The sequence below is a fragment of the Cnephaeus nilssonii genome, assembly GCF_951640355.1.
Source record: "Cnephaeus nilssonii genome assembly, chromosome: 9".
NCBI lineage: Eukaryota > Metazoa > Chordata > Mammalia > Chiroptera > Vespertilionidae > Cnephaeus > Cnephaeus nilssonii.
Genome location: NC_137080.1, coordinates 44,542,319 through 44,560,445, shown reverse-complemented (window position 1 = coordinate 44,560,445; position 18,127 = coordinate 44,542,319). Strand labels below are relative to the sequence as shown.

At 36.2% G+C, this 18,127-nt stretch overlaps 1 protein-coding gene across 1 annotated transcript; it reads right to left on the bottom strand.

The window, feature by feature from the left end:
- Positions 1 to 3,815: 3,815 nt before the first annotated feature.
- PNISR (PNN interacting serine and arginine rich protein) lies at positions 3,816 to 18,121 on the bottom strand. Its single transcript, XM_079779871.1, has 8 exons — positions 17,327 to 18,121; positions 16,001 to 16,191; positions 12,399 to 12,536; positions 9,557 to 9,656; positions 8,758 to 8,811; positions 7,546 to 7,716; positions 4,181 to 5,267; positions 3,816 to 3,949 (listed from the first exon to the last, which is right to left on the bottom strand). Exons 2-8 carry the CDS (start codon positions 16,136 to 16,138, stop codon positions 3,919 to 3,921), a joined length of 1,719 nt encoding a protein of 572 aa, XP_079635997.1. The 5' UTR covers positions 16,139 to 16,191; positions 17,327 to 18,121; the 3' UTR covers positions 3,816 to 3,918.
- Positions 18,122 to 18,127: the final 6 nt, after the last annotated feature.

Here is an 18,127-nt window from a genome sequence, read left to right as displayed (position 1 = left end):
GGGTAAGAAAAATAAATTTCCAGCATTAAAGGTAAAAAAAAAAAAATCATTGTACATTTTCAAAGGGCTTTTTGAATTAGTGAAATTTACATAGCTCAGTAATGACCTTTCACTTATGGCTTCTTAGTAAAATATTGACCTCCTTCTAAGAGTGGTTGTGGACCTCAGCCATCTCTTCACAGCTCCTCTCGCAAGATGGCAGAAAGCTCTGCATAAAAGATCCTTTAGCATGTGTTAAATATTTGCTGGAGTAACAGATCCAAGAAAAAAAGCAAAGTGCATGATTAAGTAAAGTTCGAAGAGCTTTATTTAAATGTACTCGCTTTTAATGTACCACCTCACTGAGCTTCAGAGCCTTCCCACATTTTCAGTTCAACAAAGGCAATCAGTATTTTGTCTATCAAAAGCTTCTTGAATACCCGCTAGTTTGACTCAGATAAGCAAAACTAGGTCATACGGTTTTTCTCTACAAACGCAAAAGGCTTTCCCAGACACCTAAACCTGAATTGTTCTGAAAGGATTTGCAGTTATATGGTATATAGCCATTGTTGGAGCTATGGTATCGCCCATAAATGTGTTGTCAACTAGTCTACAATTTTACTATAAAACTAAAAATCTTTAATAATTTTAAATTCAATTTTATATAAACTCTTTTCATTCAAGTTAAGGGTAATGTGCTCCCTTACAGCTAACAGCTTTATTCCTTTAAAATGATATACTACTATATACAGAGTTTAACTGGTAAATTTTCACATTTATAAAATTTCACATAAATTGGTTAACTAGAATTATTAGAATAATTTTAACTTACCATAATCAGAATGTGGCAGATTTAACCTATGTGTGTTTAGAAAACTCTATACCTGATAAACCTTTATGGTATAAATATAACTCAGACATGCCATGTTAGCCCTGGCTGTGTATTTCAGTGGATAGAGCTTCAGCCTACACATGGAAGGGTCTCAGAAGGGTCTTGAGGCATGCCCCTGGTCAAGGGCATGTACCTCGGTTGTGGGTTCAGTCCCAGTCGGGCCCATTCAGACAAGCAATCAATGTTGATTTTTCTCTCTGTCATCCTCTCTTCCCGCTCCCTCCCACTCTGTCTGAAAATCAATGGAAAAAGTATCCTTGGGTGAGGATTTTAAAAAGTTAAAAATAAAAATAAATGCCATGTTAAACTGATACAAACCTGCATAATACAGCATGAGTTATTTTAGGACTAATAAAAAGCCCATTTTCTCATTTAGGTTTAGACTTTACAACCAAATTCTACTTAATATTGAAGAACTTAAGTGCTTTAAGTGTTAAAGATCTTGGAAATAATCTAATTCCACCTTTATATAGTTGAAGAAATTAAGGCCCCCCAAAAAAAAAAGAAAAAAAAGAAAAAAAAAGAAATTAAGGCCCATATGAGTAAGTGATTTGCCCGAAATACATCAAGTATTAGAGCTAGGACAATCCAATATATCGCTATTTCCATTAAACCATGCTTAGTAGACCATTTTAGAAACTTCGGTAAATTAAAATAGATTTTAATATATGTAACAGAAGAAAAACTCAGTTTAAATGAAAAGATTTCCAGAAGACAGTATTATAGGAACTTTAGAACTTACATAATTCCTATGTAAAAAGAAACTATGTTTGTAAAATTCACCTATTGTATATTAGAAAGATGCTAAAAAAGACATTTTACAATGGCAGAAAACATACACTGAGATTCCACACCAATTTTTATTTATATTTTGGGGCCTAAAACAAATCTTATAATTACTTCTTCCAAATTACATTTTATGCTCTTACTGGTGTGGTTCACCCCCATTCCACAAGAACAAATATGATGAATACACTAGAAATGTTTTTTTAAAAATTCTTAAGACAGTTTTTATTAACTAATCCAGACCAATGATTGTCTCAAAAGCTGAATCTATCAATTTTCTGGTGGTGTTATTTAGAAGATTTCATAATTAAATTATACATTTAATGAACTTATGTGTAAGTTTTAGCATTCACATCCCAAATCATGGAAGACCTATTTTATAAAATCTTACCATTCAAGGTAAACATACTTCATTACATGTCAATGAAATGATGAATTCTCTAAATTATCCATAAAAATAAATCTATAAAACTAATGTGTCTACTAATAATCACACACATCATGACTGTGTTTTTAAAAATATCTACAGATTTAATAAGAGGCTTGCATATTATGGCAGAGTAAATAAAGCTTTCAAATACTGCTTTTGGCTCTAGTTCATATCTTGCCCAAAAATGTGCATATCATAGCCAGCAGAACTTTTCCGTAGAATTTTATTTTGAAAATATTATTTCACTTGAAGATTGATCTAAAAAACATTTTAAGATATGAAAATGTTATACAACTTATCTATTACAAATTAATTGAGTAATTCTACAATTAGGTATACCATGTTAGCTCACCTACATAAAAAATATTGCACACTTTCCTTTATTTTGTCTCCAGATGTGACTGATGTCTAAACTATATAGAATTCTAAACTATTTAAAAGTTATTCTGTGAAATGTCAACTTTATAAATATCAGAACTGAATGCACTGTAAAACAACCATTTTGGTAAACATGCATTTATTCACAGTTGATTTATTTCCTCTAGATAAATGCATAACTGCTCAAAATTATTTAAGAACTATGTAGAGGTACAAGAGCACACTATACAAATCTATTTCTATCTTCGTTTTGAGGAAATACTGATCTTGGCAAAATTCTGGCTTATTTTAAAATTAACTATTGCTGGTAAAAAGGCATACTTTAAAACATTTCTGTGACCTGCACCTGCTCTTTTTAAATTAAAATTTAAAAGCATTTGTTTTTAGAGACTTATCTGATTATTGTGGCATAAGTGAATAATCACATTAAAATGAACCCTGAAAGCAGCTGAGCATTAAAATGCCTGTAGAGCCTTCATTTTACTCATAAGTTATAACTGCCTTAAATTGCTAGACCACTCACTGAGCCTAATTTTAAGAAACTAACAAAACAAAACCATTTCAAATTATGAGACTGACATAGCCTGCATAATACAACATTTCTCCACTGAGCTGGTCATATACTTTAAAAATATATAAATAAATATATTGAATTGTGAGTTTCATTTCTGTAATAACCCCAAAGTGTTTCAAATACACTTATAAAACAGAAGTGGGTAACTGCAGAATATAGTTCCAGACTTGACTAATAGAGTCAAACACAATCATTCCTTATAATAACTCTAATTGGTACACTGGCTTGATTGAATCCAGCAATTTCATTTTACAGGAGTGAACCATACTTTATACACAGAGAGAATGTATTACTTGAAAATCCCCTAAATAGGAAAAGTTTAGAAAGCTGTCTAATGATTCCAAATAAAAAGTAAATGTCTGTTTCTGGCCCTCTTCCACACCCTTAAAGTTGGAATTTGACAAAAATTCATGGGTACAAATTTACAAACTTTGACAGACTATTGAGATAAAACCATTTTCTTTGGGGGATATGGGAGGAAGTACCTTTAAAACTTGTTATACAAAGTTCCAGCTGCCTTTTTATAAAAGTACGTTCCTTATTTTAAAATCATAAAATTAAGGTGCAAGAGGTTAACAAAAATGAACTAAAGAGCTTTATTGACATCACAGTACATTCAAGAATAATTTTAAGAATATTACAGCTGAAAGAGAATGGCATGTTTATAGTCTTATTGTGCACTATTTTTCGGGGGGAAAAAAAGTAATACAAAGAAATCCTATTAACGGAGCAGCATTTGGAAAAAGTACACCTATTTACAGATTTAAAAAAAAAAATTCTGGTTTCACCTACACAGCCACAATGTGCCTCTATAATGAGACAAGCCCTTAAAACTCATGGAATTTTTTAAACATCATGGCATTCTTGCCACATCATTCCTCAGCGTTTACGACGGAGAGGGGTTGTTGATCTGAAAGAAAAGGGAAAGACAAAATTTAAAAATAAAAATGTATTTTAAACTAAAGAATCTGTAATTTTTAAATAACTAATATTATATTTCTAAAATTATTTAAGACTATGATCATTTATCAAGTACCAATCTGAGTTTATTAAAGAGAGAGAGAAAGGACACTTTCAACTTTGAATAAATTCAGTCAAATTTTTAAAAAAATCAGACAAAATACTTTAAAAAGTATACTACCTTGATCGGGACTTAGACTTGTGTTTGCGGCTTGCCTTCTTACCAGACCTTTGAGATTTCTCCATGGATCGCGATCGACTATGTTTAGGCTTCTTAGCCTTCTTTTCTTTGCTACTTCCTGGAGATTCAGAACTGCTCCTTCCACTAGAATCAGAGCCTGAATGTTTTTTACTATCTTTGGTAGCACTTTTCTTACTATCCTGTCTAGAATCATGTCTGATGATTTTAACAGATATAGAACCACTCCTAGAGAACGTTCTTTCACTTTCTCGTTTCCTTTTTAACCTATCATCCTGACCACTGAACTTAAAATCTTTTTCTTCCCTTTTTTGTTTCTCTTTTCTTTTATCCTGTTCACGCTCTCTTTCTTTGTCTTTCTTTTTCCTATCTTTATCTATACTTCGACTTCTCTCTTTTTTCCTCTCTTGTTCTTTAGCCTCACCTTTATGTTTATGACTGCTCCCACTAAGATTTCCACGTTGGTCATCAATTTTACGTCTATCTCGACTCCTACTGCGACTGGACCGATTGGTTCGCCTATCCCTTGAGCGACTTCTACTTCTACGTCTCTCTCGGGAAGGACTCCGATTTCTTCGTCTTTCTCTTTCAATGCTATTTCTATTAGATCTTCTCCTATCTCTAATCTTTACCCTAGCCCTATTGCTGTCTATTTTAATTCTGCGAGAGTAACTTCTACTCCTACTACGTCTAGCTTTAATTGTTGGAGATCTACTCCTACTATGTCTCTTTTTCCTTTTAGGAGAAGAAGATCGAGAAGATGTGCGACTACTACCTGAGCTAGAACTGTATGAAGAACTAGAGACAGTACTACTAGTACTACTAGTTCTGCTATTGCTACTAGAACTACCACTACTAGAACTTTCTGATCTGCTCCTTCCTTGTTTCTCTTTTTCTTTATGATCTTTTTTTGGTTCTAAAACTGATGTAGTTTCATTTGGAGTTCTTTTCTTTTCATTAACCACATCACCGTCTGTTTCTCGTGCTTCTAGTAATGATAAACTATTTTGCTCTTTATGGATAAATTCATTCATCTCTTTTGTAACCCTTTCAGTTTGTTGCTTTTCTTCTGAAATAGAAAAAAGACAAAAATATTAAGTCAAATGTACAATGAAAAACTCCCATGTTATCAGACTATAACAATAGAGCAAGCCACAGAAGCAAAGTCAAATTTTCTAGTACTACATTAAAAAAGTAAAAATAAACAGTTAAAATTTTATTTTATAAACCCAATACAACAAAAAATATTAACATTTCAACATGTAATCAATTAAAATGAATATGGAAATATCTTTTTTTCATTAAAAGTCTTTGTAACTTAGTGCATATTTAATACCTACAGCACATCTCAACTTGGGTTAGTTAACCTCCTGGACAGTATAGCCACAGAGTACCAAGGTACAGAGGTACATGTGAAGCAAGAAAAAAATTTCCCTTTTGTCCAATAAAGGTAATAAGGTAATAAGTCATTTATACGAAATTTTTGGCTGCAAACTCTTAACAATTACCTTTCAAATTGTCCAAATAAAAATATTCCAAAAATAAATTCTCTATTATTCCTAGTATCATTATGTAAACTGTTAATATTGGTACTACTCATTACAGTAATTTATATAAAGTCCTCTATTACCCTTAATTATCCTAGCTACAAATTATTTTTCAATAGTTTTACATATATATTTCCCCCATTTCAAAACTTTTTTAAAGAACTTTAACAAGAAATAAAAATACACTGAAATAGCTTAACTTATAGCCCCTGATATTAATCTCTCCCCAGATAAGTTTACCTTTCCTAAACTATATATTTTCAATACTAAAATTAACTTTGAGTTTACATTTGATAAAAATTACAAATTAGCCAAAATCCTTAATTTCAATTACGACTCATTTATTATTTATAACTAGAGGCCCGGTGCACGAAATTCGTGCGGGGGTGGGGGGGTTTGTCCCTCAGCCCAACCTGCACCCTCTCCAATATGGGAACCCTCGAGGGATGTCCGACTGGCCGTTTAGGCCCAATCCCACTGGGCAGGGACATTCCTTTCACAATCCAGGACTGCTGGCTCCCAACTGCTCACCTGCCTGCCTTCCTGATTGCCCCTAACCGCTTCTGCCTGCCAGCCTGATCACCCCCTAACCACTCCCCTGCCAGCCTGTTTGCCCCTAACTGCCCTCCCTTGCAGGCCTGGTCACCCCCAACTGCTCTCCCCTGCAGGCCTGGTCTCCCCCAACTGCTCTCCCCTGCAGGCCTGGGTCCCTCCCAACTGCCCTTCCCTGCAGGCCCGGTCACCCCCAACTTCCCTCCTCTGCTGGCCTGGTCACCCCTCACTGCCCTCCCCTGCAGGCTTGATCGCCCCCAACTGCCCTCCCTTGCAGGCCTGGTCCCTCCCAACTGCCCTCCCCTGCTGGCCTGATCACCCACAACTGCCCTCCCTTGCAGGCCTGGTCTCTCCCAACTGCCCTCCCCTGCTGGCCATCTTGTGGTGGCCATCTTGTGTCCACATGGGGGCAGGATCTTTGACCACATGGGGGCAGCCATCTTGTGTGTTGGAGTGATGGTCAATCTGCATATTAATCTTTTATTAGATAGGATAGAGGCCTGGTGCCCAGGTGGGGGCCAGCTGGTTTGGCCTGAAGGGTGTCCCGGATCAGGGTGGGGGTTCCCTTAGGGCAGGGGGCAGCCTGGGCGAGGGGCCTGTGGTGGTTCGCAGGCCAGCCACGCCCCCCAGCGACCCAAGCGGAGGCCCTGGTATCTGGGATTTATTTATCTTCTACACTTGAAACTTTGTACTCTGGAGTGGAGCCAAGCCTTCTGCTCACTCCGTGACGGCAGCCATTTCTGTTGGGATTTATTTATCTTCTATAATTGAAACTTTGTAGCCTGGAGTGGAGGCCTAGGCTGGCCAGGGCTGCAGAAGCTTGGCTTCTTCCATCACCGGGGGCAACCTTAGCCTCCTGCTCTCCTGCTCTCCTCGAGCTCTGTGGCTGCCACCATTTTTGTTGGGATTTATTTATCTTCTATCATTGAAACTTTGTAGCACTGAGTGGAGGCCTAGGCCAGCAAGGGCAGGCAGAAAGCTTGGCTTCCTCCATTGCTGGGGAAACCCAAGCCTCCCTCCTGCTCTCCGTGGCCGCAGCCATCTTGGTTGGGTTTATTTGCATATTCGCTCCTGATTGGCTGATGGGCGTGGCTGGTGGGTGTAGTGGAGGTATGGTCAATTTGCATATTACTCTTTTATTAGATAGGATGTAGCCTCAATTCCATCCTTTGATACTTTAGGTTGTTTGAAAAATGTAAAGAAACACAAACAAAACTGGACAAAATTAGGTGAATGTAAAAGTTGTACCTTCCATCTGTTTATCATGTAACAGCTGCTGTTCTTTTTCTTTTCTCCAAAAAGCTTCCTGTTTTTGCCGGATTCGGTGCCGTAATTCCTCATCGTCAGTGTCAGATGACTCAGAGCCTCTGTCACTCCTTTCATCTTCACTGTCTCCTGATCCATAACCACCCAGTCCACCTGTGTGCATAAAGCCCAGTCCATCATATGGAAAAATTATTCTGTGCACTAAAAACTTTTTACGGTCCAAGAAGAAAGCTCATTCTTTTTTACATTGCATTTTGTTGGAAGAATCTACTTATTCGGGGTGGGGAGAAGTATAAATTCCAATGCTTAAGAACCCTCATGAAAATTGATACTTAGTATCTTATTCTTTCTGGAATATTTCATATATTTGTCAGCATAAATGAATCGTGATAATGGTTTTGTTTTACTGTCAATGCTAACCAATAAAACCATTTAATAGTATAGTAACAAAGTCTCACTAAAGCATAAGCCATTCAACTACCTTAAAATTTATGATGATCCTAAAAATAGTTCTACAATTAACTTTTTCATTGTTCAAAGCTTAGAAATCCCCAGGTAGTATGCTAAGTATTTTTCCCCTAAAAAAATTAGAATACTGTAATTCTGACTGTGCAGAAATGGTAAGATGCTAAAACTACTCCCCACCCTGAAGTGATCTAAATAGTAATAACAAAATCACATGGGCATTTGGTTCTAGCCATTTTTGTTGATCCTCACAAAGATTAATTTTTGAAATAATGTGGAAAAGGCAAATTCAAGCTTTTATATACTTGATAATATAACATGCAAATAGAAAACTATGAACACATCACTACTGTGGTAATAGAAGATAAACCCTTTCCTCTATGGTAAACCTAACTTGCTGCAACACAACCTAAATAAAGGTCCTTAAAACCATTAGTGGATAGGTTCCTCTCTAAGGCAACCATTTTGAAAGTGAGTTTAAGTACTAGCATGGCTAAATTATAACTATTACAACTTGCCTCATTAACTATGAATTAGTCACCACATTTACAATAATCCCACTGTGAATGCTTTAGTAAAAAAAAAGGCAAACCTTTTAGAGACTGATATAACCCTAAGATCTCAGGTTTTATAAACTGAGTAGGAACAGTACAGTTTCAAAATAGAACATGTAGAGACAAGTGTGATTTTTCCCTTTAAGGCCCTCTTACAAATAAGGAGAACACTTACCGAGTCCAGTGAGGGAAGCCAGTGCACTGGACTGTGCCAGCTGTTTTGCAGGAGCTTTGTATCACATCAACAACAGGAACAACATGTTAACACAAATAGCCACGATTTCATAGTCATGAGAGTCTATGGTATTGTTAAATCTACTACTATTGCTGCTTCTTGGGGAGAGAAGAAACATTAAAAACATAACATTCATTTTAAACCAGTAGCATGTCTGGCCTTGAAAGTATAATTCTGATGTGAGTTGAAATTGGTTTATAATGAGGAAAAATGTTGATAGCATATCGATATTTTTATTTTTGAGGTATGGCCCATAATTTAAATTTGCTTTCAGTATATATTTTTAAGTGTTACTAAATATATGTGGGCTAGGTGGGAAAATCACTAACTAGCTCTGTAAGAATTATAAGTGGTAAACTGTGAAAACTCTGAAGGTTCATAATTCAATTCATCAGTAAAACTAAATTGCATTAGAAATCATACACCAATACCATGGTATCTATAAAAAAAAAAATCAGGTGAAATAAATTGAACATCAACAAGAATTTTCCAAAATACATTTTATAGAACAACAGTGTAATTATGAATTTGTGCTCAGAGAGGTTGGACAAAACAAAAATATCTGTATAGTTGTAATATGGTGTCTATAAATCTGAACTTTCCAAAAGAGTAAAACATGCAAGAAGAGAATATTCGAATATCTGCTACTATTTCAACAAGGACAACAAAAAAAGTCCAAAATAGCCACCAAAACCATAACACCCCCAGAAAAACAAAGCCAAGAACACCCACAATATACCTTTTGTTGCTTTCCGATGTGCATCTTTGGCTGCATAATAAATTTCTTCATCTGTGACATCCAGTAGAATTTCAGTCAAAAGCATTTTTGTCAATAACATCTAAGGAATATATATTGTTTCTAATTAAATTATTATAGTTACTAATAATACAGTCTGACATTTTCAAAAAATTAAAAGGCAAAGCTTTAGGGGTGGGGGGCAATGGGAGGATAAGGACACATATGTAAAACCTTAATCAATAAGGAAAAAAAAAATTAGCCTGTACTAGTGGGGAAAAAAAGGCAAAGCTTTATTTTATAAAGCATTTCAGATCAATCATTCCAACGAACAGAATATCTTGAAAATAATTCTAAATTATAAGAACTTTTAAAAATTTCAAAATCACATGGATTCAAGAAATAAATGAGTTTATTTCTATAGAGACACTGAATTCTAACTGTAGAGACAAAACATTTAAAAAGTCCCTATTAATAAAAATTTCCATTGGTGTTTTAAGTTGAAAGACATATCCTTTCATTTAATACTATTAGTAAGCAACACAACACTAGCTTCTTAAGTCACTTAGGAACTTAACCCTCAGCTCAAGGTAAAATTTGAGGAGAGAAAATAAGGAAAAGGCAGTTATTTCATTTTGTCAAATGAAGTCCTTTTTTTCTTGAGTGCTGTAATATAGAGTACAATAGACTTGAAATAGAGCTGGATTCTAGCAATGGTTTGGCTATCAACAGCTCCTTCAAATGGAGACTATTTGTCCCTTTGCCTCTCTGGGCTCCAGATCACAGTACTAATCTTCTGAAATGAGAGTGCACTGAATCGGCATCTTCTAAACACATTCCAAAGATCAAGGGTCTTTCAATATGAAGAACACAACAGTTTATATTCGTAATCTCAGAAAAGGAATAAACAGATATTAAAGGCTTTGAGAATTCTTACAATGAAGAAATACGTTTACCTGTGTTCCCACCCCAGTGCTTCCTAAACTTATTCTATGAAATCTTTTAATTTTTCCCGTTATTCGAAAAACACACTTTAGCCCAGCCAGCATAGCTCAATGGTTGAGCATCGACCTGTGAACCAGGAGGTCAAGGTTCGATTCCCAGTCAGAGCATATGCCCGGGTTGCAGGCTTGATCCCCAGTGGAGGGTATGCAGGAGGCAGCCAATTAATGATATCATTGATGTTTCTATCTCTCTCTCCCTCTCCCTTCCTCTCTAAAATCAACAAAAATATAAATATATTAAAAAAAGAAAACACACTTTAGAAAGTAACAGACATATTGCCCCTTATAGTAAAACATTGTTTAATTACAACATTGGTATAAGGAAATGTACTTAGTAATTGCTTTATAAGTTGTGATTTCATATTAGGTGTTACTGGATTTTGCAGACATTATTGCCCAGGAAATCTATATATCAATACATATTTCATACTTGTTTCATGAGTTCTCAGTTTAAATGCTTAAGATACCAACCAATAGTTTTTAAAAATTATGCCAGGTGTACCGGTTAATAATGCAGATTTTGTAATCCAAGAAAACACAATAATTTCAAGAGAAACTTCACAAGTGCTTAATTCAAAGTAATGTCCATCGCTAGCTACACATTTCCCCCATCTTTCAGGTAATTTGTGGATACCGTCCCAATAGAACTTTTCTTGTTTTGAGGCAAACCATTCAGAGACCCAATTTTCCACTTCTTCGTACGCTTTGAAGTGCTGCTCAGAAAGAGCGTGTGCCATCAATCGGAACAAGTGGTAATCTGAAGGAGCAAGGTCTGGTGAATACAGCAGGTGAGTTAATACTTCCCAGGCAAGATCTTTTAACGTGTCTTTAACTGGTTTTGAAGTGTGTGATGATGCATTATCATGAAGCAAAGTTACTTTGCCATGTCTTCTGGCACATTCTGGTCGTTTCACGATCAAAGTGTGGTTCAAATTGATTATTTGTTGTCGGTAGTGATCAGTATTAATGTTTTCACCTGGTTTTAGAAGCTCATAATACACCACACCTTCCTGATCCCACCAAACGCAGAGCATTGTCTTCATTCCGAAGCGATTTGGCCTTGCCGTCGATGTTGATGGTTGACCTGGATCAACCCATGATTTTGTGCATTTGGGATTCTCAAAATAAATCCACTTTTCATCTCCAGTCACAATTGGATGCAAAAAAGACTTTCTTTCGTGCCATTGAAGCAACATTTTACTGATGACTGCGGTTTTCCATTTGTATTTCATTCAGTTGATGTGGCACCCATTTTCCTTCCTTTAAAATCTTTCCCATCGCTTGCAAACGATCGGAAATTGTTTGCTGAGCAACGTTTAATCTTTCTGCAAGTTGTTTTTGAGTTTGACACGCATCTTCATCCAATAATGCTTGTAATTGTTGGTCTTCAAACTTTTTCGGTTGACCTGAGCGTTCTTTGTCTTTCACATAGAAATCATCACTTTTAAAGCGTTTAAACCAGTGTTCACAAGTATCTTGAGATGAAGCATGTTCACCATAAGCTTCCCGAAGTATAACTTTTTCTCCAAAATAAAGTAATGAATTAAAACTTCCCAAAAATGCTCTTTTTTGGGGCACGGAATTTGACATTTTTAAGCATAAAAATATCTATGATGTTAACACCTTCAGCAAATTTGACATATGAAGTTTTGAAGCTTGCTGTCAATACAACAAAATAGCATACATATCAAATCGCATATATATCAAAATATGTGTAACCCCATCTATTGAAAAAAATCCAATTAACCGGTACACCTAGTAAACAAAATAAATCCTATAATGTTACACATCAATTATATCTCAAAACAATTTTAATAAAAAAATAAATTTACATTTTTTACCATTTGATACTCTTTCTCTTCTTCAGTCATCTCTGGTTCACTTTGCTCTTCTTGAGGAACTGGAGATGGACTTCTGGTGACTTTTCCACTGCTTGCAGCCTCAACATTTTCAGCATCTTCATCTTCCTCATCACTATCCTAAAAAAGTAATACTATGGGTAGCCCAAATTCATGCTTATAATCAATCATTATCTTGAACATTGAATTTTAAAACCCTAAGTTAAAAAGTGTATGATAGCCCTGGCCAGTTTTCTCGATGGTTAGAGCATCGGTCTGTGGACCAAAGGGTCTCAGGTTCTATTCCCAGTCAAGGGCATGTACGTTGTTTGCAGGCTTGATCCCCTGGGTCGGGGCGTGTACAGGAGGCAACCAGTAGATGTGTCTCTCTCACATCAATACTTCTCTCTCTCTATCCCCCCCTCCTCTCTCTCTAAAAATTAATGGAAAAAATATCCTCGGGTCAGGATTTAAAAAAAAAAGTATATGAGCCCTAACCGGTTTGGCTCAGTGGATAGAGTCAGCCTGCGGACTGAAGGGTCCCGGGTTCGATTCTGGTCAGGGGCATGTGCCTTGGTTGCGTGAAAATCCCCAGTGGGGGGTGTGCAGGAGGCAGCTGATCGATGTTTCTCTCTCATCGATGTTTCTGACTCTAGCCCTCTCCCTTCCGCTCTGTAAAAAATAAATAAAATATATTTAACAAAAACACAAAAAGTGTATGAGCCCTAGTTAGTTTGGCTCAGTGGATAGAGCATCAACCCATGGAATGAAGTGTCCTAGGTTTGATTGTGATCAAGGACATATACCTTGGTTGTAGGTTCGATCCCCAGCCCGACCAGGGCGCGTGCAGTAGGCAACCAATTGATGTGTCTCTCACATCGATGTTTCTCTGTCTCTCCCCCGCCCTTCCACTCTCCCCCCGCCCCACAATAAAAAAAAAATCAATGGGAAAAAAATCCTGTGGTGAAGATTAACCCAAAAAGAAGTGTATGAAAGAGATATATGAAAATAAATTTCTCTCTAAATTATATTTTTGCATGATAAATTTCATTTGGTAATTTAGTGTTACCTGAGAGGAAATGTGATTATAAGATGGTTTAAAATTATTTTAATTATTTTATTAAATTTGCTTCTTTTTCTTAGTCAAATTTTTATTGATTTTAGCGAGACAGGAAGGGGAAGGATAGAGAGAAACATCGATGAGAGAGAAACATCAATCAGCTGCCTCCTGCACACTCCCTTTTAGTGATTGAGCCAGCAACCCAGGCATATGCCTTTACCAGTAATGGATGTGTTGATGTTCAACCACTGACCCACACAAGCTGGACAATTTTTTTTAAATCCTCACCTGAGGATATGATTTTAGAGAGAGAGGGAGAGAGAAAGAGAGAAACATCAATGTGAGAGATAAAGACATCAATCAGTTGCCTCCTGTATGCACCCCAAAAGGGGATCGAACCCACAACCTTTTGGTTCATGGGATGATGCTCCAACAACTTAGCCACCCAGTCTTAGTCAATTTTGACCTTTCTTTATAAATAACCAAAGCACATCATGCCCAGAGACTGACTTAATTACTATCCAATATATCTGATGGCTGGAATAAGTGGCTTGTAGAACTACTGGTAAATGAACCACAATCAGATTATTCAGTGTTAGTTTTTTGTTTTTAATATATTTTATTGATTTTTTACAGAGAGGACGGGAGAGGGATAGAGAGTTAGAAACATCGATGAGAGAGAAACATCGATCAGCTGCCTCCTGCACACCCCCCACTGGGGATGTGGCGCAACCAAGGTACATGCCCTTGACCGAAATCGAAACCTGGGACCTTTCAGTCCCCAGGCCGACGCTCTATCCATTGAGCCAAACCGGTTTCAGCTCAGTGTTAGTTTTATAGCTATAAATATAAGCTATTTACCTAAAATCATGTGACTTAAAATGAAAAATCTGTAGTCAGTTTCCAGATCTTGGCTGGCCCTGAAACGTAGAGAAATTTGCTTCTTTTTAGCTATTTAATGGACAGATAGATGAGAAATAAGGTCTACTTCAGATGGAAGAAATGCCAGCAGTTGTTTCTGTCACTGTGTAGGTGTTAGGTTTTCAATATCTAAACAGAGTATCTTGCCCTAGCTGGTTTGGCTCAGTGGATACGAATTGAAAGGTCCCAGGTTCGATTCCGGTGAAGGGCACATGCCTGGGTTGTGGACTCGATCCCCACTGGGGGGCTTGCAGGAGGCAGCCAATCAATGATTCTCTCTCATCATTGATGTTTCTCTCTCTCTCTCCCTCTTCCTTCCTCTCTGAAATCAATAAAAATATATATAAAACAAACAAACAAACAAACAAAACAGCATATCTTAAAAAGGGGACTCTACTTTAGGCAAAGAAGTTCCATAGTCACACTCAGCAATCCTACTAAGTAGAAGACAAGATGATTGGCTAAATACTACTATGGAAAGGCCATTTGAACCAGGAGAAGAATTCATGTAACACAAGCCCAAAGGTATCATCTTTAAGGAGGAGGATAACCTCCAAATCCAAACAATGTTTTGACACTTAAGAAAACCACCAAGCCTGGCCTGCGTGACTTAGTGGTTGAGCACTGACTTATGAACCAAGAGGTCACGGTTCAATCAGTCAGGGCACACACGCCTGGGTAGTGTGGGGCATACAGGAGGCAGCCAATCAATGATTCTCTCTCATCACGGACGTTTCTCTCTTTCTCTCCTTCTCCCTCCCTCTCTGAAATCAATAAAAATATATTTTTAAAACAACAAAAATACACCACCAAGTCTGGAAATCCACTATTTCATGCAAAGATTTAAAAAACAAATTTTAAGGTCAACTCTTAGTAGTAGTGGTAGTCTGTAGTTTCTTTATTTCATAACATCCAGAACAAAAACACATCTTTGGCATGGTTCTTTTATAAAAACAAAGAGTAATTTATGGCTTTTTATTGAACTTAAGCAAAATCAATGTCTTCTTAAATCTAGTAACCTTGCTGTCCTTAAGATTTATCTTTGAAGCAGAAAATAGCCTTTGGAGGAGGACCCTTTTCCTAAGTGGCATATCAGCCAGTGCTATAACTGTCCTACCAGCTAGGAGCACATTATTGCTAAATAAATAATTCCTATGCCACCTACATGATGAAGACTTAAGTACTTAAAACAATGTTTCCTTCAGTGCTCATGTCAAAAAACTATAGAAGTTATTATATCCTCTGTTACAAGTATAAATGTTCAAAAAAGGGGCAGATTTCTTTCTCTAGTGCTGTTTAACTAAGTTTTGATTTATAAGCCACCACTAGGGAGTTAGCTTTACCACAACAAAAGAATACAAATGTTTGTCAATGTAAGACCTATCTCGCATCCCACTGAATAATTTCTCTCCAGAATAAAATGTTTTATAAACTCACTGTACACTTTCTCCTTACCCTGCCCTCAATAACACATCTATAATATAAAAAAATAATACCCAATATACTTACTGAAGGTAATCTCAGGAAAATTACTTTAATACTTTTCTACAGGCTAAGATACTTATTTCAATAACCTTTTCACATAGATATCAAATGGAGTTTCAGGTCAAGGGATTCTACTCACAAATTTACTTCTCTGAGGTAAACGAGGGCCATCACCTCCTTCAGCATCTTCTGTAGTCTTCTTTTCTTTTTTGGACAACTGTGAACGCTGTTGTTCCATTCTTTCTTTCTCCAACTTCTTTTGCTTTTCACGTTCCATTTTTTCAAGACCTTCCCGAATCCAAGCTGGAAGAGTCCTGCGTTTTACTGCATCTGTTTCACATGGGAAAAAGAAAATTTGTAAGTCAGTTAAGTAAAAATCTAACACATGAGTTCTTTATTCCTGAATTTCTAACTTGTGAAATTTTTGGAAAAATACTGGTGCCATTTGAGCGTTTATAACAAATACTATCATTTTCCAGCAAGACAGTGCTAATAAAAACAACCCAATAAACATCACGCTTTTTAAAAAAATCACCACTTTTAATAGCAGCATAAACATTCTATTAATGTTTACAATGTGCCAAGGCACTATGAAAGCACATTAAACCATCATCATCTCAATCCTAAAAAAGGCCCTAAATGATCACTACCACTTGATCTCTTTTGCAAATGAGAAAACTGAAACTCAGATATTAAGAGATGTGCTCAAGGTTACAAAGCCAGTAAGCAGTGATATGGGCTACTTCAGAGCCAAACTTACATTGCTTCTTAAAATATGAAGTCAGAAGAGAGTCAAACACAAGTCCATTTCACACTGAAAATTCACTTAAACAAGTATTCCATCTGGGATACTTTTTAATTTATTCCTTAAGTTATAAAAGAAGCAATAATCGTCCTAAAATGTCTACTTTGTGATAAGAAAAAAAGACTTAAATGTTCTGGTCCATTAAGTGCTGGATTTGGATTTCCAGATATATAATAAATTCAAAATTTTTCATTGGGAATACGTTAGTCCTGTTATTTAACAACTGAAATGTTCTGCAAAATACTTACGGAAAGTGAAATAATGAAAGGAAAATTAATCTTACAGCAGTGTATCAGATGAACTGAGGGTGGAAAGAATCCAGAGAAAAAACTAGAGTCTTTTTTAAAAGGCGAAAATGCTCATATATTGGTATAATGTATCAAATTGTCAACATTGAAAAAAATCAAAATTCTATAGCCATGTTAACTTTATCTCATCACAAAATCTATGTTTAAGGTAAAGTTTTATTTTAAAGAAAATTATTCAAAGATTTTAATATTTTTGACAAAATCTCCTCTTTGAAATTTTAAAGTTTTATGACTATAAAATAATAGGGTTTTAAAGTGTCAATTCCTAATAGAACAATTTAAGAAATTAAAACATCCTTTTTATATGGCCAAGAAATCATGCTAATGTAGTTCAGTGAACTTAAATAACTACCAATTTGTGGAGGCTCCTGCTTCACAGGAAGTGCAATAGGTGAACGCTGCCGATCCCTGAATGATGATGGCCTTTCTCTTCGATTCTGGGGAGGTGCTGGAGGTCCTGGAGGTCCTGGTTGCCAATAAGGAGGATGAAATCCACCTTGCGGTGGACCAAAAGCAGCCCATGCTGAAAGAGTATTGCAGTTTATTTTTCTTCACATTAATACAATATACACTCTGGGATACACGTGTGTTATGAACTGGGACAGTAGAAATCCATGTGTGCAGCAAATCCAAGAACTCCATGGTTCTAATATCCACCGATATTTCTGTAGCCCCAAGAACCTAAGCTTACTTTTCTTAAGAAAAAGATTTTCTGCCCACATAAATGCAAGAGCCATCTAAAATCCTTCTGATCCACTATTTTCAAGTACAGAAAATAACATATATGAACTTTTTCATTCTGAATCCATTTATAAACTAATCCTTTCACTACCAAGAAACCAAATAAATGTCAATTTTTCTATAACCAGAAAATACAAGAAAAAAATTTTAGTCAATTCCAACTTTCTATTTCTTGTGAATGTAAGTTGTTTCTAAAACCTTGCAAGAAAGAAATATCTATTTTAAGCAAAGATAAAAGTTACTGAATCATTACATTAAACTTTTTTTTGTAATTTTACCATTTTCAGAGGCGTTTCTAAGCCATTTGCCGACCTCTTTGTCTTGTTAGCAAAGGGATCTACCAGGCAAATGCGGTAGAAGTAGAAGCTCCCTGCCACAAAAAACTATCATATCTGTATACCAAGTATGAGTA

Bases quoted from the DNA above. Each gene is read 5' to 3' on its own strand.
- PNISR (XM_079779871.1), bottom strand. From the start codon at position 16,138: ATGGAACGTGAAAAGCAAAAGAAGTTGGAGAAAGAAAGAATGGAACAA. The intron at 7,717-8,757 runs GTAAGTGTTCTC...TTATGCACACAG, and splicing joins GGCTTCCCTCACTGGACTCG to GTGGACTGGGTGGTTATGGA. The intron at 5,268-7,545 runs GTACAACTTTTA...TTTCTATTTCAG, and splicing joins ACATGATAAACAGATGGAAG to AAGAAAAGCAACAAACTGAA.